Source organism: Panulirus ornatus, chromosome 12, assembly GCF_036320965.1.
Source record: "Panulirus ornatus isolate Po-2019 chromosome 12, ASM3632096v1, whole genome shotgun sequence".
NCBI lineage: Eukaryota > Metazoa > Arthropoda > Malacostraca > Decapoda > Palinuridae > Panulirus > Panulirus ornatus.
Genome location: NC_092235.1, coordinates 28,203,102 through 28,227,237, shown reverse-complemented (window position 1 = coordinate 28,227,237; position 24,136 = coordinate 28,203,102). Strand labels below are relative to the sequence as shown.

Here is a 24,136-nt window from a genome sequence, read left to right as displayed (position 1 = left end):
CTCATGAGGATATCAAATTCAGTCTTTTCACACACAACTGTAATCTAATGATCACATCATTCCTACCTCAGTTTATGAAGGGATAACAAACAGCAACATAAAAAAGAAAAAAAATTATTCATATAAACAATGTGTTCCACTCACAACAAGAAGACAAGTAATAAGAGGTATAAAACCAAGAGCTAGCTTAGTTCATCATCTATCCCTCTATCTCAATACCATGCACTGAAGTCAGATCCTATGTACAAGGAGCAAATCACAAGTGCATACATGTACCTTTTGCCTGAATGAATTCTGTACTATTTTGCATTTCCAGCCCCAACCCTATACGCCTGCATAAGGACAGGGATAACTAACGCCCCCTAATACCCAAAGGAACAACCAAGTTCAGTGCAACTAAAAATCATCAAACCATATAAACAAATTATGCATGTACTTCAAGAAGAGCAAATATCATCAAAACATTCACTTGCCATTTAATACCGTCTTCTGAATTCTTACACAGCGATAGCTAAACAAATGTACTGAGCAGATTCTGACATACTCCAAAATAATATGCTGGAAAACTTGGAAATGATATGTTGTTAAGTTTAGAAACACCCTAATGTCATCTACCTTTTCAAAATACTGTAGATATAAGCAACCAAACCACTTCACTCTTCTATCTATAGCCAATGTGGTTCTTCCCTGTTTAAGAGACATGAAACATGAAGCCTCTCCTGCAGACACTTGCAAGACTACATATTTCTACTCTGCTACAGCTCATTTCATAATGAAATAAACAGATATTAAGTAATGAAGCTGTCATGCAGCTGATAAAAAAAAATGATTTACTTACAGAAATGTCGTAAAATCTGTAACATTTTCTGGCTGTGGTCCCCAATCTGTGTTCCAGTGAGTGACATAACTGCCTGATGTACTTTGTGAGAGATGCGGCATCCAAAAAAGAAGTCCACTTACCACAGCAATAACAACATTACCCAGAGGTTGCATTGCTCTCTAGTTTGTTTGCAATGGCCAATCTGAAAGACAAAAACCACAACTGAAATACTCAACTACTAATGACGATGCATTAACTCAAGATTAATGCTTAATCTGCATACAGTTATCAGTATCATCATTACTATTATCATTATCATTACTATTATCATCAAAAACTCAGGACACCTTTAATGGAGCTCCTGCAGCTTCAAGGCTGTGCTACAATCAGAAGCAGGGAAATGATGGTGGTAAATGTTAGGAATGGATGGTCCTTGAAGAAACTGTGCTCCTTTTCACCCACTGATGATGATATAACCCCATGCAGGCAGAGCCCAGCAACACTCTTACCACAATAACATGTACTAATGATAATAATAATACAAATAATATTTTTTTCATACCTGCTTGCCTTTTCACCATAGGAAAATAAGAGTAAACAATAAAAGACTGAGCCTTCATGGTAAAATCTTTCCTAGGCTCCTTCTCTTTTTCCCACTTTTATAAAATCATCTTTTTAATATTCAACTGCTCTTCCTGCCTGAGTAAGGTAATGCCAGTTTCTAGCAATCCTATGTACTGTATCAAAACTATAGACTACCATCCACAGCCAAGTCCCACAGATACTCCAAGGCTTGTCTTGAGGACTTCATAAGTCCTGGTTCAGTTAATTGACAATATATTATCCCCATTTTGCTCCAAGTCATTCTTTCTCCAGTAATCTATGCCTCTTGCCCTCCTGAATGTTAAGGCCCTGATAACCCAAACCCAAAGATTCCTAAACTCCAGCCTTTCATTTTCTTGGTATCCCTCTCTCCCATACTCCCACCACTTTTTACACATAGATACTCTCCAGGGGTATCTCTCCACTGGATCAGCCCTCTCAATCAGACTACTTGCACCATTACACTTCTATTCAACAATGTCACTTCTTATATGAGCCTCCCACCTCATGCCAAAGAATTAATTTCCATAGCATCCATCCAATTTCTTTCCTTTGCATTCAAGGCCTAAAAGTCACATCCATCCAAGACCATCAGGACTACTATTCTTTCAAACACATCCATCTTTGCCCTAAAAGACAATGACATTCCCTTGTGCATGCTCCTTAATACACCCATCCAGGATTATCATCCCCTTTACATCCTGTGACTCACTGCAGCCCCCATTGTCCCATATGCTGCCACTTCCACTCCCAGATACCTAAGGCATTCCATTTCCTCCAGGTCCTCCCAGATTAAACCCACACCCAAAGCATTGTGTCTCATCCCCCTGCTGCATCTCATTACATAATGTCATTGAAACATACATTCAATTTATTTTCTTTATATATTCTCTCAAACTGTTACCAGCTTCTGGAGTTTCTTTCAAGAGTCTGCCACAAAAGCCGAGTCACTAGCAAACAAGTGATTTGCTTCCCATGCCCCAACACCAGCTTACTGCAGACCTATTTCTGGCTCCAAGACTCTCACATTTACCACCCTCACCACCCTGTCCATAAAGAAATTAAATATCCACGGAGACATCATACATTCTTGACACTGACTCACCTTCATCCAAAACAGCTGACTCTCCACCCTTTTCCCACTCCAGTAATAACTCCTCTGCCCCATATATCCACAGAAACTTCCACAAGGCATCACTGTCAAACATATATTATTTTTCTACATCCATAAATGCCACACACATCTCAATCTCTCTTTAGGTATTTCTCAAACACATTCTTTAAAGCAAGTCTTTAGTTCTCCCTACATCACTCTCTTTCTCCAATTACATTTCTCACATACATTCTTCAGACCAAAAATCCAGTTCACACATTCTCTACCTCTCCTGAAACCACGCTAATTCCCAGTCAGCACAAGACCTACCTCTGAATCATCACTCTCCCATATATCTTACCATGTATACTCAAAACACTTATACCTTTGTAATCAAAAAATAAATTTTGGCCCCTTGTCTCTGTAAAATAACTATATATGCACTCTATTAATCTTCAGGCACCTCATCTTGGGCCATATGTGTCAAACAGCATGACTAACCTTCAATAATACCATCATCTCTTTCTTGAGAAACTCACCTGCAGACTCATTCACTACCAACACTTTAACATATATCTCACCTTGCACAAGCCTTAACTACTTCCATATTCAATATCTCATCTGCTAGGACTCTTTTAACCTGCATACTCCCTCATCCTAAACACACCATATTTGCCTCCCTAACATTTAACACAATCAGCACTTTCAAAATATACTCCATTTCTTCTTACATCTAAATCTGTTACCACTTCCTCATCCACTCTCCTCAATGTCCCATTTGCCCTGTTATTCTCTTACTACTCAACTTCTAAAAAATTTCTTATTCTCTGAATCCCTTAAGACTTTTTCCAATATCTCACATCTTTCTCTTGACCTCACATCACTTTCTCTTATACTCCTCCAAATTTCACACAACCTTCTCAGAAGACAAAATTTACATACTTCTGTTTTCTGTCCCATCAATGATTTCCTTCCTCGTTTCAGCCCTTAATTAGTCTTTATCACACATCTACAATCCACCATCTGCATGCCATACACTTTTACTGTAAACTTAAGCACTACTTACCTGAATACCTTCTACTCTGTCTCATTTACTCGCACTCTATGTCATTCTTCACTCAACCTCTCCTGGTATCTGCAAGCAGGCCACTTTTCCATGCTCACTCACTTTTGGCACTTCTCTCACATGTATGTCATTTCCTCTCTTCCTATACTCAATGTAAACTTTCCCACTTGACTCCTTAAAATGACAGTTAGAGGTATTAAGAATTTAAAAGTTGAATGATAGTAAGAAAACTCTAAAAGATGAGGCATCACAAATATAGAACTCTCTCCTCTCATGCAAAAAGCACTTGGTAATCTAAAGCTTACAGGATAAAAATGCAAGGATAGAGAAGTGAGGTCAAAAAAGAACAGCACCCTCCCTACATATATACCAATGGGTAATAATGCACAAACATATTGCCCTATACAATAAAGCATATCAAGAAACTTAGCAAGAAGCTTATCATCAAATCTGGAGAAATCTTTGTATAACAACAGAGTGGTGAATGACTAGAAAAAGTATGCGAAGAACAACAAATGATAAATCAAAGTACTTGTAAAACTACATGATGCTAAAGACTAATACAAAATAGGACCCCACACGTGTGACACCTGCCCTTAGTGAACAAATATGTTGTAGTCACAAATAAGTAGTCTCATGCTAACACACATTAGACAGACTGTTGACTGAATTAAACTACATTTTTGGTCAACCTAAAAGTGAACCTCAAGTATACAAGTTAGAATCAGCAACAGCAGCTTATTCTTACTTGAAGCACAAATATGCTTGAGAAGATCCAACAGAATGCAATGAGATTTCTGTTAGAATTAAGTGAAATGAGTTAAAGGGAGAGGAAGGAAGCCCTTGAACTGTCCACATTAGTGGAGATAATGATAAGGGGAGACATGATAACAGTCTTGAAATTCCTTAGATGCTACAATGATATCATTATTGACAGTTCTTCAAAATACAAATTATCTATGAAACAAAAGGACACATAACAAAGGACTGGGCACAAGAAGCGTCAGAAAAGATTTATATATATGTTCTTTCAAAAACAAAAAAAAGAGATTGAGGTGTTGTATATGTGCCCTAATTATTTTTTCCAACACTTACTTCATATGTTTTTTTTTTTTTTTTCAAACTATTCGCTATTTCCCGCATTAGCGAGGTAGCATTAAGAACAGAGGACTGGGCCTTCTTTGGAATATCCTCACCTGGCCCCCTCTGTTCCTTCTTTTGGAAAATTAAAAAAAAAAAAAACGAGAGGGGAGGATTTCCAGCCCCCCGCTCCCTCCCCTTTTAGTCGCCTTCTACGACACGCAGGGAATACGTGGGAAGTATTCTTAATCCCCTATCCCCAGGGATAAATATTAATTATAATTAATTATATTAATATGCTAATTACTAGACTAATTACACGATTCTTAAGGTTATAACCAAAGACTGTCATTCAACACACGTACAAGGATCTATGCTGAAATTTTCAGGAAAATCTATTTTTTCAAAAAATCAAGAAAAATCCTAGGCTATAGCCTTGGGTAATATTTTGCTCAGATTTTCAAGTTCTTCAGATTTTAATGAAACTCAGGGTATATGAGGTATTCTATATGGTGATTAAGGATATCGAGTCAAAAGACTGCATTTCGTAAAATTGAGCGCTTAACCACAGATTTAATATTAATTATAATTAATTATATTAATATGCTAATTACTCGACTAATTACACGATTCTTAAGGTTATAACCAAAGACTGTCATTCAACACACGTACAAGGATCTATGCTGAAATTTTCAGGAAAATCTATTTTTTCAAAAAAATCAAGAAAAATCCTAGGCTATAGCCTTGGGTAATATTTTGCTCAGATTTTCAAGTTCTTCAGATTTTAATGAAACTCAGGGTATGTGTGGTATTCTATATGGTGATTAAGGATATCGAGTCAAAAGACTGCATTTCGTAAAATTGAGTGCTTAACCACATATTCTATATTAATTATAATCAATTATATTAATATGCTAATTACTCGACTAATGACACGAATCTTAAGGTTATAACCAAAGACTGTCATTCAACACACGTTCAAGGATCTATGCTGAAATTTTCAGGAAAATCTATTTTTTCAAAAAAATCAAGAAAAATCCTAGGGTATAGCCTTGGGTAATATTTTGCTCAGATTTTCAAGTTCTTCGGATTTTAATGAAACTCAAGGTATATGTGGTATTCTCTATGGTGATTAAGGATATCGAGTCAAAAGACTGCATTTCATAAAATTGAGCGCTTAACCACATATTTTATATTAATTATAATTAATTATATTAATATGCTAATTACTCGACTAATTACACAAATCTTAAGGTTATAACCAAAGACTGTCATTCAACACACGTACAAGGATCTATGCTGAAATTTTCAGGAAAATCTATTTTTTCAAAAAAATCAAGAAAAATCCTTGGGTAATATTTTGCTCAGATTTTCAAGTTCTTCAGATTTTAATGAAACTCAGGGTATATGTGGTATTCTATATGGTGATTAAAGATATCGAGTCAAAAGACTGCATTTCGTAAAATTGAGCGCCTAACCACATATTTAATATTAATTATAATTAATTATATTATGCTAATTACTCGACTAGTTACACGAATCTTAAGGTTATAACCAAAGATTGTCATTCAACACACGTACAAGGATCTATGCTGAAATTTTCAGGAAAATCTATTTTCTCAAAAAATCAAGAAAAATCCTAGGCTATAGCCTTGGGTAATATTTTGCTCAGATTTTCAAGTTCTTCAGATTTTAATGAAACTCAGGATATATGTGGTATTCTATATGGTGATTAAGGATATCGAGTAAAAAGACTACATTTCGTAAAATTGAGCGCTTAACAACATATATAATATTAATTATAATTAATTATATTATTCTAATTACTCGACTAATTACACGATTCTTAAGGTTATAACCAAAGATTGTCATTCAACACACGTACAAGGATCTATGCTTAAATTTTCAGGAAAATCTATTTTCTCAAAAAAATCAAGAAAAATCCTAGGCTATAGCCTTGGGTAATATTTTGCTCAGATTTTCAAGTTCTTCAGATTTTAATGAAACTCAGGGTATGTGTGGTATTCTATATGGTGATTAAGGATATCGAGTCAAAAGACTGCATTTCGTAAAATTGAGTGCTTAACCACATATTTTATATTAATTATAATCAATTATATTAATATGCTAATTACTCGACTAATTACACGAATCTTAAGGTTATAACCAAAGACTGTCATTCAACACATGTTCAAGGATCTATGCTGAAATTTTCAGGAAAATCTATTTTTTCAAAAAAATCAAGAAAAATCCTAGGCTATAGCCTTGGGTAATATTTTGCTCAGATTTTCAAGTTCTTCGGATTTTAATGAAACTCAGGGTATATGTGGTATTCTCTATGGTGATTAAGGATATCGAGTCAAAAGACTGCATTTCGTAAAATTGAGCGCTTAACCACATATTTTATATTAATTATAATTAATTATATTAATATGCTAATTACTCGACTAATTACACGAATCTTAAGGTTATAACCAAAGACTGTCATTCAACACACGTACAAGGATCTATGCTGAAATTTTCAGGAAAATCTATTTTTTCAAAAAAATCAAGAAAAATCCTAGGCTATAGCCTTGGGTAATATTTTGCTCAGATTTTCAAGTTCTTCAGATTTTAATGAAACTCAGGGTATATGTGGTATTCTATATGGTGATTAAAGATATCGAGTCAAAAGACTGCATTTCGTAAAATTGAGCGCCTAACCACATATTTAATATTAATTATAATTAATTATATTATGCTAATTACTCGACTAGTTACACGAATCTTAAGGTTATAACCAAAGATTGTCATTCAACACACGTACAAGGATCTATGCTGAGAATTTCAGGAAAATCTACTTTTTCAGAAACATCAAGAAAAATCCTAGGCTATAGCCTTAATAATATTTTGCTCAGATTTTCAAGTTCTTCAGATTTTAATGAAACTCAGGGTATATGTGGAATTCTATATGGTGATTAAGGATATATATTGCCTTATTTTCTATCTTTTATCCTTATTCTTGAATGTGAAGAATTCCAGTGCGTGCTAAGAAGATGTAGCGAGGATAAGTGATGTTAATATATATTATATATATATATATATATATATATATATATATAAATATATATATATATATATATCATATATATATACTCCTAGACAATGGACAAAGAATACTTCCACTATATCCCTGGTGTCCAAAGGCGACAAAAGGGGATGAGCGGGGCTGGAAATCCTCGCGTTCCATTCTATTTTTAAAAAGAAGGACAAAAGGGGGAAGCGAGGGATCTCCCCCCAGCCAGCCTTGATCTAACCCACCTATCGCACCGCATACGAATTTTTTTTTTTTTAGTTTTTTTAATTTTCAAAAGAAGGAACAGAGAAGGGGCCAGGTAGGAATCTCCAAAAAAGGCCACCTCTGTCTTTACGCACCTCGCTATCGCGAAATGGCGATATAGTAAAAAAAAAATAAATATATATATATATATACACACATACACATATACATATATATATATATATCCGGGAGATACTAATTTCAGTTCGGTGTAATCACCCTCATATGGAGTAGTGCTTATATATCTGGGGTAGGTCTTCATCCATTTCTCTATTAACAGGAGTGGAATCAAACTCATTTCATCCCATTAATACTTTTAGGGTCTTCTTTAGGAAACATGTGCACCATAAGTTTTAACTTCTTGGGGTTTTGATACATGAATGTATGGAAGTATTTTATGCAAGTTTAATGTTGACATTCTTGCATTCAATTGCTTTCAAAAATGTCATTCTCATAATGGTGACTTGTCCAACTTTGTTTCAGTTCATTCAGAATACTGGAACCTTATGAATGTAGCCTGTGTGTCTGCATTTGTACATTGCAATTTTTAATCTAATGCATTTTCAGCATTGTTACCTAAGTGTTACACAGTGAAAATCAGTCAATTCAACATCATTGTATTTGAAGTGGATCCTAGACTATGCTGCCCCAAAAGACATGCAATTTTTGTCAACGTGTGACACTACTGGGGCTGCATCTGATTCCATGCATAAAATCTTTGAATTCATTACTTACAATTATGATTTACAACCTTTCATATCTCAATACAACAAGATGTTAGGATGCAGTAATCCAGGTTCAAACAAAATATATTTCTACATAAGTACTCTGGGCCCAAATTGCATACTTGTCTGTAAATTCATCTAAATACTGTTCTGAAGAATGCATGACTGATCTGGATGTAGTTCCTGGATTAAATGAAAATATTTAGTTTTACTAAAATACTTGAAATAATGTTTAAGGTCAAAACACCATTTCTAATGATTATTAAAGCAAAAAAATAAATACAGCAGGTATGAGTCTCATAAATTACTGTAAGATATTCAGTTTTTTTTTATGGCCGTATCTGAAACAATGGAGGGGGATAAAGGAGTCCTGTAAGTTACTTTACTGTGCTGTAGTTATCAAAGGTGTTAAGGAAGATTCCTTTTATAACAATCACCATTATCAATGTCTTATATTCAGTATATACTACCAAAAATATATTCTCAAGGAGTACTAACGACAATGTATTTTTGAGCATTACAGGAGAAATCTCCTAAATACTATACTCTGCATCATGTAAAAAAACAAGAAATTATCTATTGCATGAAAAATCATTTCCAGATTTCCTGTCCAGCACGTATATGGTAAGAGGTTAATGACATAACACTCCTTACTTCAGGTGCCCTCATAATTTTAAACTCTATCTCAGTTCAACATCTCTGGTAAATCTTATCACACTACAGTACTTCCAGTAATGTTAATGTTAAGAAGGTTTATTTGTAAGGGTAATGGAGAATCCAATCACCACTTATGAAAATGTAAAAGTATGTTTTCAATGCACAGCTAATGTAGACGTTTACACAGCTTTCTTACATTCTGTTAATTTTCAGAAGTATTTCATGTGCTTTTATATTACTTAACCCCATATTTTCCTAATCTCTATAGTCCTCCTGGTTACTCATAATTACCACAAAATAAAAAAAATAATAATCCAAATTACATTACAACAGCCTCAATATACCAGTTCTCCACACAATTCATTATCACTGTAAATTGTTAATATACTAATTTCCCACACAACTCATCACTGAAAATCAATCTCAAGGCTACTGTAATAATAATTCTAATGTGTCACGAAACAAAAATTGCACCTAAATTTCTAGATGTTTCACTCACTTTTACTGTAATTAACCCTACTTCTCAGTGCCAAACAATGATACCCCAATGCTAGATTTATGGTGCCTTTAAATTACCACGTACATAATTGCCGAGCAATGTTCATGTCCACTGATTCTAAACTTGGATATTACATTCGTCGAAATTAATACTCTTTATTAAGCTATTTCTAAGAAGATATAATCCTACTATACCATAGTGTATGCCTTCATTACTGCAATGTAATAAAGCATCTATTTATCTACGTATACGGTATTGTGTTGGCCTAAGTGAAGGTCTCTCTAAAGTGACACTGGCTTGTATGAAGGCAGTAGCACTTTGTCTCTTTCTCGCAAGTCCTTAAATTCTCAACTTGTTTTAATGCACTTGTCTTTTCCGATGGCGAAGATGCATGAAAGGAAAGTGAATAACTTGACCATGCACTTCTTTCAGTCTTGTAATGTGGCTTGTCCAGAGCCGCTTCATAACTGTCTTCATCACGTGTGTTAATAAGCAATGAACAGTCTTAAGTAACATTACAACATAATCTAAAGTTCATTATGATTTTTAAGTACCCTCTCACTGGACTTACTGAGTTAAGTAACTTGCAGATGAGGAATGTCACGGAGCAGTACTGGTGAGCCCTTCCAGTTAGTAAGGTGGTGAAGCAGGTGTCAGGGTGGAGGAGAGGCAGTGTCGACGTGTATCTCACACAATAACCCGCTCCTGTCTGCCACGACTCGGGCAGACAACACCTCCAGCTAACCACCATCACCAAATCTATCCTGCCATAATTATCTCATTGACACGAGAATTATGCAATAGTTAACCAAAAATATTAATTTATAATAAATCAGTATATTTATCATATAAATCTGTATTAGTGTGCCATTGTTTGTGCATCGGGAAGGTATACCTACTTTCGGATTATCATTTACTTTATTCTTCTTTTCCGTAGGCGGTATAAAGCATCGTCTGCCGTGTTTATATTTTCGTGTGTTACACTACTTTTCACTGGGACCTGGACCCCCACCACACTACACTACACTGGGACCTGGACCCCCATCACACTACACTGGACCCCCACCACACTACACTACACTGGGACCTGGACCCCCACCAAACTACACTATACTGGGACCTGGACCCCCACCACACTACACTGGGACCTGGACCCCCAACACACTACACTGGACCCCCACCACACTACACTGGGACCTGGACCCCCCCCACACTACACTACACTACACTGGACCCCCACCACACTACACTGGGACCTGGACCCCCACCACACTACACTACACTACACTGGACCCCCACCACACTACACTACACTAACACATACTTTCACACTAACATGTCTAAGACCTTGAACTATCTAAAGTTTAGACTTGCTGCTTCTTGCATCTACACACCCTGGCAATCGAACTTTACAAAATTTAGAAATACAGTTTCGCAATAATTGCTGCTTCATTTACGTTCAAAGGAGATACTTTTTTTTTTCCCAAGGAATGTGAATAAACTTATATAAGTAAAAATAGGCTTCATGTGTCTCTTAAACCCAATGCATTTATATGGGACTTATGTTTAGAACTTTGTACATGCATGCATATGTAAATATACAACTTTTTCATACATATTCGCCTTTCCCAGCGGTGTTAAGTAGCAGGAACAGAAATGGTCTCAATTCGCCCAGACTTTACAGCCCATGTGTAAAATGCACCAAAACCAAAGGCCCCTGTCCACAATCAGCCTCTATACACCTCTCCAAGGGTCAAAATACTTAAACATACAAGATTCAGACTTGATATGAAGCTACAGGCTCTTTACTACATAAGACTGGAGTCCGTTCCACTGTACTATTAGTTTCGGGGAAAAACATAATAAGGTGTGTAAGTGGTGATGTGTACATGTGTTGGCAATGTTACTGCTATGCAGATCTGTTATCAGCCTGATCAGCTCCTGGCTATATTATGCAACACAGCAGTTTGGATTAAGTTTGCACGGTTTGAGAAGTCTAGTGTCTTCTATTTTCTTAGTGTTATTAGCAATGCTTAGCGTTTGGCTTACTATTTTGCACAGTATAAACGTTAATGGAACAATACTGCGGATCGAACGGGCGTATACTGTTAGAGATTTAATTCAGGGCAAATAACTATATGTGCAAGTTAGGTTTCAGCAGAGCAAACGTTCTCTTCCTTATGGGTCTTAAGACGACGAGGATGATGGTTTATGTGGTCTGATTTGTAGGAAGCGACATTTGTCCCGCCTTTATAATACTTTCGAAATGTTTCCTACTGCTGCAAGGCGTTTAAGACCGGCTGAAGGAGTGTACGTAGAGTCCTCATGGCGGCTAGAAATACCTCTCATGAAATGTCGTCAGCGAGAATACAGAGGAAGAATTCAGACTCAAAAAACTATTCATACTAGGAAAGGACATATCCTTGAGGGACACCACAGGAGACTGGAACAAGATCTTCCAGTATGGTATATACAAAAATTGTTCGAGTGTAGAATATCAGAACCTGTAGAGATTTACTCAAGGGCAGGTCTAGTGATGCCCAAAGGTCAGTCTCTCAAGGGTGAGCGTGATAAGGGCTTCGCTAAGTGAATCGTTACAGCCTGAACCTGTGTGACGTTACACCTGCAGTTGTTGTGATGTGATGTAGGAAGACCAGGAGTTGATGTTCCATTAATCTTTCGTTTGTAAATCATTATTTGTTGTTTATACGTCAATGATGGTATCACAGTTATACGTACGTCGTGCAACCATTAGGTAACAAGATACAGATAACACGGGTGTATATCGTAAAAGGAATGCGTCATGAACCAGGAAAAGTTAATATTCTTATCTACGATTATTCTGGCAAAGAGACGAAAACGAACTCCATAATATTGGCGTAAACTTTAAGTACCTTGTACCTTATACCTCTGTACCTTGTTTCTAGCGAACAGGGAGGCTTTGCTTTGTAAACCGATATTATGTGCTCACAACATTGGAACGTTAACATATCCAGTGACAATGAACGACCTTTTTTTGATCAAGGAATTACCCTAATCTAAAACAAACCTTGACAATCAAGTGTTGTTATTCAATTTTCATAAATCAAGGTTGGTGGTTGTAGCCCAAGGCAGGTCAGTGAGTGGTCCATTATGTAACATGCTTAGTTCAGCTCACGAGGCAAACGTTCTAGTCTGTGCCAACCAGTGAGCCTGACCTGGCCTGGCCCACGGCGTATACCTACTACTCTCGTGCCCCTGGCCTAGCCCACGGCGCCCCCCGTGACCCTGGTCTGGCCTACAATGCCCCCTGGATCGCATCCGTGCCCCTGGCCTGGCCCACGGCGCCCCCGCACTTCCCAGTGCCCCTGGCCTAGCCTATGGCACCCCTGTACCATCCCTGTGCCCCCTGGCCCGACCCATGGCGCCCTCCGCTCGTCACCACACCTGTGTATGGGTGAAGGTGGTCCAGCCGGTGTGGACAGTCGTCCATGATTCAGCAAAAGATCTGGTTGCCTCAGCATGGTAACGCCAGAGGCGTCGTACGTGCTGTGTGTGTGCTGTGTGTGGGTATATATATATATATATATATATATATATATATATATATATATATATATATATATATATATATGATGTGTTTGTATGCCTATGCACATAGGGTGGGGGCACATGATGAGCGGAAGACGGAGGATGTGTGGTGTGAGGGAGTGCAGGGTGTGCAGGCTGCGTCACGACCTGGTCATCAGTGTGGCTGGGCGGGTGTGAAGGATGGCACGTGGTGAGAGCCTGTGTCTCTAGATAACGTGACATCAACGTACAGTGATGTGAGGCTGGTTGGTGGCTGCCATTGTGGAGCTGGAGGGGGAGCACTCCCCACCCACAACCCACCAGTCCAGGGGCTCCTGACCATCACACACGCACTGGAAATTCCGCTCTTTCTTCTCGTAGTTACAGGGGCGAATGTCCCAGTATCACGTGCCCGAGGGTTGCGCCAGTATGCCGGAGCCTACGTGTACACCACTCCTCGTACTGGTCAAGCAAGACATGAGCGGTCATCGAGGAAGTCATAACGACTGCCCTCACCAGTCAACACTACTAGTGTTATGTCCTCCTGGTACTGACCTGACCCCTGCTTGGTGATCATAACCCGTGTGGCTCAGGCCTGCTCCCGGAGACACAAGTTGAGGGTGAGAGGTGTGGGTCAGCACGTGGTTCCCGATCAAGAATTCCAAGACTCGGTCAACCTTGGCTCTGGCGTCCACACTAGGAGAGGCTTAACACAAGGTGTTCTGGGGGCAGAGTGTGTGACACAGGCCAGCCGTCTGCTGGTGTATCCACACACCACGTCAGGTGCTCACAACTGGTACTGTGCTCATTCCACCTGGAGTTAAGCACCTCATAATGGGTGGTACGTGAGGGACCCAGGATGACCTTCCATGACCTTGTGTGCCCTGGTGTGTGGTGGCTGGGGAGGAAGACCAGGCTGGGGGAGGCATAGGTGGGTGTGGGGAGGATGACCAGGCTGGGGGAGGCATAGGTGGGTGTGGGGAGGAAGACCAGGCTGGGGGAGGCATAGGTGGGTGTGGGGAGGATGAAAGTTGTGTACTAGATGTTTTGGAGTCCAGGTGGAGGGAGTCCAGGTGGAGGGAGTCCAGGTGGAGGGAGACCAGGTGGAGGGAGTCCAGCGAGAGTGTAAGGTAAATATAGAGATGATGATAACTGGAGGAGCTGATGATGGTGTTGGTGCCGACCTGTTCCTCCCACAGCGAGTTTTACCGGGAAGTTATGCCGGGAGGCGAATGGGTTAAGGGGGGTGGGGGTGTTTGGTAAGTGATGGCAAGGTGATTGTCAACAAGTTGAGTTGATTCTTATCTGTGGAGGTGATTAAAATGGGGAGTGTGAGTGAGCCTATTTCCCACACCTGCAGCCCCTCCGTCATGTTGGACTACCTCAGCCACTGCCCCTCGCTGAGGTGATAACATTCCTCAGCGGCAAAGTTGTTTATGAACTACGTGTTGATGGCTGAGGCCTTGTGTTGTGCTGAGAGAAGGTCCAGTTCCTCTGGTGAGATAATCTCTCAACGTTGGCGGGCGTGATGCAAGACACGTGTGCAGTCTTATATATCTCTCAGGCAGGAAACCAAGGCAGTCTTCTGTGATGATGATAATGGCCAAGTTATCTCGTTCAGTTTGTCCGTCATCCATACTTCCCGCCTGACTACCCACATGCGCACACTACCAACTGTGGAATCACGACCAGGTGTTAATCTTGAAGGTCGCCCAAGGCAATGTCATGTTGCTATGATGGTCAGCCAGACGTGTGCGCAAAGACCAGCAGCATCTCTAACCACTGCAGCCCATCCTGTGGACGCGGACCAACCACACGGACGCTGTGGACGCAGACCACACGGACGCTGGGGGGCGACGGACCACACAGACCTCCACCAAGAAGATAATGACTGAATCATATAACAGTTGCATGACGGGTAAACGACTTGCAGTGCGCAAAGTTATGATACTTCCCAAGCCCCTAGGGCAAAGTTACGATACTTCCCAAGTCCCTAGGGCAAAGTTACGATACTTCCCAAGTCACTAGGGCAAAGTTACGATACTTCCCAAGTCACTAGGGCAAAGTTACGATACTTCCCAAGTCACTAGGGAAAAGTTACGATACTTCTCAAGTCCCTAGGGCAAAGTTACGATACGTCTCAAGTATCTGACGCAAAGTTACGATACGCCTCAAATACTTGGGTATAATATTATACTCATACATATCTTGTTATGTATGAAGGGAATCATCCCAGAAAACTGGTGTGTGTGTGAGAGTGTGTGCGTGTGTGCGCGTGCGTGTGTGTGTGCGCGTGCGTGCGCAAGTGTGTGTGTGTGCGCGCGTGTGTGTGTGTGTGTGTGTGTGTGTGGTTGATCCGAGGAGGGGTGCGTGGTGGCTGCTGCCAGTTCTCACATAATCTGCCGACAACACGAGTTTACACAGGAGTGGCTGACGCTAAGGTAATGTGGTGTGGTAATGACACGACCCCACCCGGCCCGGCGCATGGTGCAGCCTCCACCAGCTCACCGCCACACTGCCTGCCCAGCAGATGATTGAAACATGTCAACACTGAGGCTGGGACGCGTCATGCCCCCAGGTGGAACATCATTATATACCCCCCTCCCCCCCCCGTGCTGGGCGTGGAGACGTGGTCATGTACGCTGTTTCGGTGTACGTATCTGTGTGTGTGTGTGTGTGTGTGTGTGTGTGTGTGTGTGTGTGTGTGTGTGTGTGTGATGACCTTGACAAGCGTGGTCGGTCCGTTGAGTCCGCAGGCGGCCCTTGGCTGGGAGGTACAGGGACAAGCTCAAGAGGTTTAACACAAGACGATGAACAACACGAGACTCGCTCGGCTGTGGCACACGACTCGCCAGGTCCAAGCCTGGCAGTGACAGCCCCTACAGCAGCAGTGCTATGCTGCAGGTGGGGTCACTGCTGGCCTGAGTCCTGCTCGCTATTTCTGAGTGTGTAGTGTCTGTCGTGGGTGTGTGTGTAGTTACACATCTACACCGTACAGGCGGGGCCTCTTACATTCGTGGGGCCCCATCCCTTGTGTGTGTGTGTATACCCAGGACGACCTTCCCATGGAGGCTGTACATGACCTGATCATCCTACAAGAGGAGAGCGTACCATGATGCTCTGTATCGGATCCAGCTTCATGATGGACACCATCATGTCCGCAGCAGCAGAGCCTCCTAACCTGCCAGTGTGTGTGTGTAACGTCTCTTACTGCAGGTGTTGCCGTGCACTCCACACCACGTGGTGCTGCTACACACACACACACACCATAACCATAACAGGTCTGTGTCCACTCCTGTCGCACACTGTACCGCAGCCCAGGTCTTCACCTTGAAGACTGACTCTCCACCATGGCTCAGGAATGGCAGGCTAGTGGTCTGTTAGTGGCAGACTGGTGGTCTGTTAGTGGCGGAGTGGTGGTCTGTTGCTGGTGTGGACGCCAGCGGTGACTCCCTCCAGCTAGACCACTCGTCTCCTGCCACCACACCCAGCCATCATGACGACTCATGTCACAACATGGCGCAATACAGTACACAGCCTTACACGTCAGAACACAGGCCAGAGCGGTACACGTCATGGGGTTGAGCAGGTACAGTATAAGGACCCCGGAGTCAAGCCGTACATGATGTACGTAGGAAGGTTGATCAGTCGGGAGGGTAGGGTGGTCTTCCGCCACCACCACGGTCATGCAAACTGGTTATGGCGTTCAGACGGTGATGCAAGAGACTGTTTGTATCCGGGAGATGCCTGAGGATGGAGGCGGGTGCAGTGGATGACATGCGGGTACCAACGTCTTGCAATAGCTTCCTACCCGCCCAAGATCCACGACGCAGACCTGAAATGGACAGCAAAATCCGAAGACTTTCCCGTGCACTGCCCACCAGGCTGTGTTGGTCCCTGGTGACACACAGGGTACACAGCAGCGGCTGGTATAACTTCCGTCGTTGATAACCTCTGCCACATCGGTGGGCGGGACGGCCCGGTACCTGCCATCTTCCCCGTCATCCTACACGCCCTCCCGGGTCTGTGGCGCACGTCATCATCCTACACGCCCTCCCGGGTCTGTGGTTCACGTCACCATCCTACACGCCCTCCCGGGTCTGTGGTTCACGTCATCATCCTACACGTCCTCCCGGGTCTGTGGTTCACGTCATCATCCTACACGCCCTCCCGGGTCTGTGGTTCACGTCATCATCCTACACGTCCTCCCGGGTCTGTGGTTCACGTCATCATACTTTACGTGAGTGGTCCGTGGCACGTCTGGTGCTGTGGTTCCTCACGAATCAGGCTGAGGACGGGAGGCAGTGGCTGACCAACCACATAAACATTTGTTCTGATTCCCTCACTTGTAATACAGGTATACGATCGCATCTCTAGATTTAATCTAAAGAACTCATTTTTTTCTCTCTAATCAGGATTGTGTTGCACCATACGCGGAGCCGGAACCTACTGCCTGGCTCATCCTTACTTAAGATGGACACCGCTGTGATATGATCAATTGATATGTCTGATGTTATGGTGACAGGTGGCGTGCAGAACGCACACGAGAAAGTGTGACTCTTGTATGTCTTGGGAGTGTAGTTTCAGACGGGTGGGTGTATGTGTATGGTGGAAAGAAGTTCCAGATGAGCGTATGATGATGGTTGTGTTGTGTACGTCCGGTCAGTTCTGTGTAAATGTCTTTTGTTAAGATGTTAACTGGGACTGGAGAGCGGGGGGGGGGGGGGGTTTCACTTTTCCATGCAGATAAGCGAAGTGTGAGGCCAATGTGTTGTCATGTGTGCATGGAGGCTGATGTGTCGCGGTGTGAGTGTGAGGAGTTGTACAGAGCTGGGTGTCATGCATGTTCTAGTACGATCATGTTTGATGTACACTTGTCTGGTGTATGTGCTGAATGTTTGTGGTTCCTAAAGAAGTCGATCTTACAAAAGGGTGGTTGACCAAGCAGGTGGACAGTTTAGAGTGGAGCGGATGACCGCTAGTGAGGATAATGAAGGCTTCTCCTTCGTGTACAAGACTGGTGCTGGTGAGTGCTGTGGTATGAGATGTGTGGAGAGAATGTCAAGTGTGTCCCTCACGTGATAACGTGTATGGCTGGCGTCTTGTTCAGTGGGAGCGGCTGACTACCTGGGTGAGTGTCAGGGGTTACGAGGATGAGGTAACTCACGAAGAACCTGACATTCCAGTATGCGCAAGTCTGCTCTGTCTTCCTGGTCCCATGTTACATGTTATTGTTGTTTGTGTAGCGCTGCTGCTGCCGTACTCTGACGCAGTACGTGTACCTGACTCAGGTCTGCTGCTGAAGGGTTATCCAGGTCGTGTTGTTATGCCTTACGTTGGCCATGATCATGTAAGGCCGGGGTGGGTGGCGGCTGGAGGGAAGAGCTTCCTGCCGGCAGACCTCATTGTCCAGCAACTTAATGGTTTAAGTGGTCTTTGTTCAACAATGTGCATTAGCGGCCAGTCATGAAATTGGCCAATTGTATTTTGTTATCGCTTTGGACAATATATATATATTTTTTTCTTTTTCATACTATTTGCCATTTCCCGCGTTAGCGAGGTAGCGTTAAGAACAGAGAACTGGGCCTTAGAGGGAATATCCTCACCTGACCCCCTTCTCTGTTCCTTCTTTTGGAAAATAAAAAAAAAAAAAAAAACAAGAAAGGGGAGGATTTCCAGCCACCCGCTCCCTCCCCTTTTAGTCGCCTTCTACGACACGCAGGGAATACGTGGGAAGTATTCTTTCTCCCCTATCCCCAGGGATATATATATATATATATATATATATATATATATATATATATATATATATATATTTTGCATACTTCGCGTTATCAGATGATTCCTTATCTGTTGATATCAGCGGGAATATATATATATATATATATATATATATATATATATATATATATATATATATATTGTTTGGTTCACGTATATACCAATATTTCCTGCAGTAGTAAAATTTTTTAATGTTTGCTTCACTAAACAATGATGTCTGACTTGCAAACAGCAACCATTGTTCACATCACCCAGCAATAGTCTCTAATCTGTACAATGTAAATAATGTAAACAGTTAACAGACGGAACTGTAAACAAAGGTAAATAAGACATTCCTTATGGCTAGTGAATATCAATTCATTAATGTCCAGGGTACATATAACGGGGTCCTCACAAAAAACGGGATCTAGAAAATGGGAATTCACTATACGTGGGTTATTGTGGGTATCTCGTACAAGTCAGAGCCTCATGGTTCTTCTAAATATCTGACACAGAGCATGGCCCACCACTAGCCCACTGACCTGAGATATACAGCAAGACTAGGCCTTATTACCTGATGCATACCCTAACTTCTTTAATAACAGATAAGTTATTTCATGTTACTTCCTTAATGGTGGTAAAAATAATCCATGTTATTGTTCTTCCCACGCAACTTGTTGGACTGACATACATGGCTCAAACATCTACGGTCAAAAATATTGAAGGCTTGATTGAGGGAACCAAATGTTCTCACATTTTATATTACAACTGGAGCATGTAAAGAAGTATAAGAGTTGTTGTCCATCCTCAAAGATGTAAGTCAAGTCATCCTCCATCTTCAAGCATTAGTGATCCTCCATCTTCAGAGATCTAGGTCTCTGTATATCTAGAAATTAATCAAAAATCATATTTTCATCTCTGATGGTTTCAGTGCAAGTCATCGTTCACCTCTTTGTGTGACCTGAGTGAACACCGTCGAGTCCTCAGAGGCGCCTGCAACCATGATAGCCAGACCCGGGCGGCTCAGGCAGCTCCCACTGTAGTGGTGTCAGGCGTCCGTGGTCGTGTTCTTCATCTTGTATGTTTACATCACATGAAGGAAGAAGATCTTGCCTCATGATATGTTTCCCTACGATGATCACCTCACTACTTGATCATCATCCATCGTGCTATAAAGACGATTCATTCATATCAAACTTCATTTCTATTATATGTGTGAAGTTAAGGAGTGTCACATTGCATAGTACTGTTATAGTCAATCTATACATCAGACTGGATTTAAATATCAAGGTACAGCTGATTGTCCTCACTTGTTAATATATAACCATCCATCCTGTACACACTCCAGCAAAACCTGTCAGTATTCCATCATCTGTTGTCCCAACCAACCTAACCTCATACTTGACTACCCATCGTGTATTTTCAACACTAAGTATTACTATCTGCAACACAGTTACCCAGCCTGTGTCCACAACAACACTAGTAAACATCAACACGTCTCACTAACCGCTGGTCTCCAACAATGTGATAGTGAGTGTAATGCTATATATCAACAGACATGCTTCAGCGTTATCCATGTGGGAATAAAAATGTTCCAATCCTCTTCTACATATGGGAATACTCCAGACCCCTCCTTGATATGCTGACAATGCTCCAGCCCTCTCCTTCATATGCTGTCAATGCTCCAGCTCCCTCCTTGATAGTAACAATGCTCCAGCTCCCTCCTTGAGATACTAACAATGCTCCAGCTCCTTCCTTGAGGTAGTAACAATGCTCCAGCCACTTCCTTGAGGTAGTAACAATGTTCGAGCTCCTTCCTTGATAACGAAAATGCTTCATCCTTCTCCTCAGGTGATCAATATGCTCCAACCTTGTCGATGATGTCAAAATGTTCTTTCCCCTACCAGTTAGATGATCCAGTCCCCACCTTCAGGATACACGAACACTCGCCCTCACCATGATGTGACGCACCTGCCCCAGCCTCTCCTCGGGAACGTGTCACCCCCACCCATCCTGCTGGACGAGCCCGTCATCACCCACGGTTAATACAGTTGACCCACGTGCGTCTCGCTCAGCTGATCCCGACCGTCCGTTTGTTGACAAACGTTGCACTGGGAGCGAAAGTTGCCAGCCGCCGCCAGTCTCTCGCCAGCCGTCGTCGAGTGCGGACGGGTCCGCTTCTGTCTGTGTCCGTACTGTCTGTCTCTATGACACGACCATCACCTGACGTGACGGACTTACTGCTACCCACCTCTGTGTCTGCATGGTGACCGCTTGTACAAGTCCCAAAATTTATTTCAATTTTCTTTGATCAAGATTTTGATTCGTTACAAATATTTTTGACTGGAGATGTTGAATGTTGAGGAGTTTTAAATGTATTCAGTTCACTACACGTCGTGTAAAAATGAAGTATTGAAATAATCACAGACATAAAATCAAGTAAAAAAACCGAGGTATGTAAATTCTTATTCCTGAGAATACCATCTCAAACTTTCCACCATTTTGGGAGTGATTCCTCATACAAGAACTGAACGGGTGAAGGGCGTAGCTTGCGATGTACAGCTATACGCTCAACAAGCAGATACAGTTCGATTTATACAGAGAGTGATATATAGTTACAAAGAACAACAGGTGGCTATACAGTACTGACGGTGGTACAGTAATTACAAGCTTTCACAAGTCACTGACAACAAGTTGCTCAAAAAGACGAATGATTATAACCGTCATTATCAGAAGTAAATGAAGTTATATATGATCGCCATCTAACAAACTGGTGAAAAAAGCAAGTACTTCGGAATGACAGTATAATAACAAGTTCCTTTGCTATACCAGCTACAAGTCGCTAAGCATCACTACAATCACATACGAGACAAGCTGTGACAAGTTATACTACCATCTACAAGTAACTCAAAGGTGCTGCCTAGCATCTACGAACAGGTAGAGAAGTCGGTGCACGTAGCTCGGGGCGCTGCCGAGCACCTACAATTAGGCGCAAGTCGTGATTTTGAAGCGTATCAGAGAAGCTTGTGGACCTAGCCACTGAGCCCTCCAACTTGGGAGCGAGTCTACTCACCCTCCATACTCTTTTTCTGTCATGGTGAGTATATCATTTCAAGTTTTGTAGTGTCATATTTATTTCCAATGGACAAGTACGTCCATCTAGCATATCCTATGTATGGATCATATACTGACACAAATTATGTCAAGGAATTCGATTAAAAATGAGAGGATTTCATAGCAAATCGTGAGATATGTGGTGAAGACTTGTATATATAATACTAATTCTACAGTTCTGTAGAGATGGCCATTCTGTACGGGGATTATCTATGAATCATCATCTTGTATAACTCTACGACACCTTCTCTACGGTGTTCCTGCAGCTTCAAGGCTGCGCTATTTATCAGTAACGGGGAAAGGTGAGAAATCTTTTGGATTGAAACGTTCGAAGAAATTGCACTGGAATGACCTAACCTCGCCCAAGGTGTGTGTGTGTGTGTTCACTCGCAGCCTCATCACGACCAGGTGCTCTTCCCTTATACAAACTATATATAAAAGGCAAAAGACGTTAAATAAGCAAACAATATGTACGCCAAACACATCATGTCAAGCAAACAACACACAGGACAAACACATGCCATAGTTAGAGGTTCTACAGACTAACTTAACATGACCCCAGGCTTTAACATGACCCCAGGCTTTAACATGACCACAGGACTTAACATGACCCAGGCTTTAACATGACCCCAGGCTTTAACATGACCCCAGGACTTAACATGACCCAGGCTTTAACATGACCCCAGGCTTTAACATGACCCCAGGACTTAACATGACCCAGGCTTTAACATGACCCCAGGACTTAACATGACCCAGGCTTTAACATGACCCCAGGCCATTGCCTCCACATTGTCTGCCTACCCCCACCCCCTTCATAGGTCAAGCAAACAAACCTGAGTCAGACAACTAGTAGACCATGTTAGAAACCCCCAGGACGGCCAAACATGAACAAACAAAACACCGACGACCCAGCAAACAACACGTGGGAGAAAGATTGCAAAAGTGAAGAAGAAAATGGGATGGAAGCTAGAGGCAAAGAAACTGGCGGAAGTGTAAGCAAAAAGTGGGTTGGTGAGATCTGGCCTAGGCTGGGCTGGCCAGCCTAGCCCAGAAGTACGGCGGGCAGGTGACAACATCACACATTACGTGCTCAGCCTAACGTTTCAGTACACATCATGAACACTGACACTCTATATATAATACAGGAAGTAAATGATGAAGTAACACAGCGATTAAGATACAACAGAAGAACAACTTGTACCAACACCTGTGGGGACACTTAAGAGTCCCACCACACACCAGGAGAAGCTGATCTAATGATGGTTGTACGTGGTGGTGCCACATACCAGCCTCGTCCACGTACTGGTCGTTAATACATGTTCAGTCTGCCTGGTGGATCTCTGTATCTGGTGTAAACATCACCAACCAACAACAGGTCAAGTCCTTCCTCACACTAAGATACCAGCGATGTTTTGCAAACTTTGGTCATTTGACTTTTACAACTTTACTGAATACTTAAGTTTTTTAACGTAAGATAATCGAAAAAATGAACAAGGTTTTGGTATAAGAGGTGATGCATAACCCACACAGGATAACACAGCCCATGTACTCATCTTCAGCGTTTTCATTCATCAAAAGAAAAACGTGTCAATACAAGCAGGACTAACTCATGAAAATACATTATATTTAGTCTACAGATCATCAGATACTGTTAGAAGGTAGAATACCACGAGTATTTACATAACTAACACACAAGACATGGTGTAACACAGCTAACACCCAGCCAGACAGACCTCACGAATCTCTCACAAGATACAACTACAGAATTAAGTGATCAACAGTGCAACACTCGGGATGACCCCCAGGGGTGCAGTTCCCTCCCACTTTCCCTTCATAACTTTCACATGATCA

General features: G+C 41.7%; 2 protein-coding genes and 2 long non-coding RNA genes across 5 annotated transcripts in view; 2 read left to right on the top strand and 2 right to left on the bottom strand.

Moving 5' to 3' along the window:
* LOC139751971 (metal cation symporter ZIP14-like) overlaps positions 1–10,621 on the bottom strand; it is a 58,089-nt gene extending 47,468 nt beyond the window's left edge. Inside the window, exons 1-2 of one of the 2 annotated variants that reach the window (XM_071667712.1) lie at positions 10,434–10,621; positions 839–1,022 (exon numbers count right to left, since the gene is read on the bottom strand). In XM_071667712.1, coding sequence (XP_071523813.1) covers positions 839–993 — 155 coding nt within the window. In that variant the 5' untranslated portion in view covers positions 994–1,022; positions 10,434–10,621. The remainder of the gene's footprint in view (positions 1–838; positions 1,023–10,433) is intronic. The other variant, XM_071667711.1, reaches the window with a different exon arrangement.
* Positions 10,622–14,280: 3,659 nt separating this feature from the next.
* LOC139751970 (uncharacterized) overlaps positions 14,281–24,136 on the top strand; it is a 96,147-nt gene continuing 86,291 nt past the window's right edge. The window contains exons 1-2 of the long non-coding RNA XR_011713458.1: positions 14,281–14,381; positions 14,421–14,514. This is a non-coding gene — a long non-coding RNA (uncharacterized lncRNA). The remainder of the gene's footprint in view (positions 14,382–14,420; positions 14,515–24,136) is intronic.
* Positions 20,209–24,136, top strand: part of atk (artichoke) — a 37,405-nt gene continuing 33,477 nt past the window's right edge. Inside the window, exon 1 of the mRNA XM_071667706.1 lies at positions 20,209–22,268. The gene's annotated coding sequence lies outside the window, so the exon portion shown is untranslated. The remainder of the gene's footprint in view (positions 22,269–24,136) is intronic.
* Positions 20,210–24,136, bottom strand: part of LOC139751964 (uncharacterized) — a 71,249-nt gene continuing 67,322 nt past the window's right edge. The window contains exon 4 of the long non-coding RNA XR_011713454.1: positions 20,210–20,340. This is a non-coding gene — a long non-coding RNA (uncharacterized lncRNA). The remainder of the gene's footprint in view (positions 20,341–24,136) is intronic.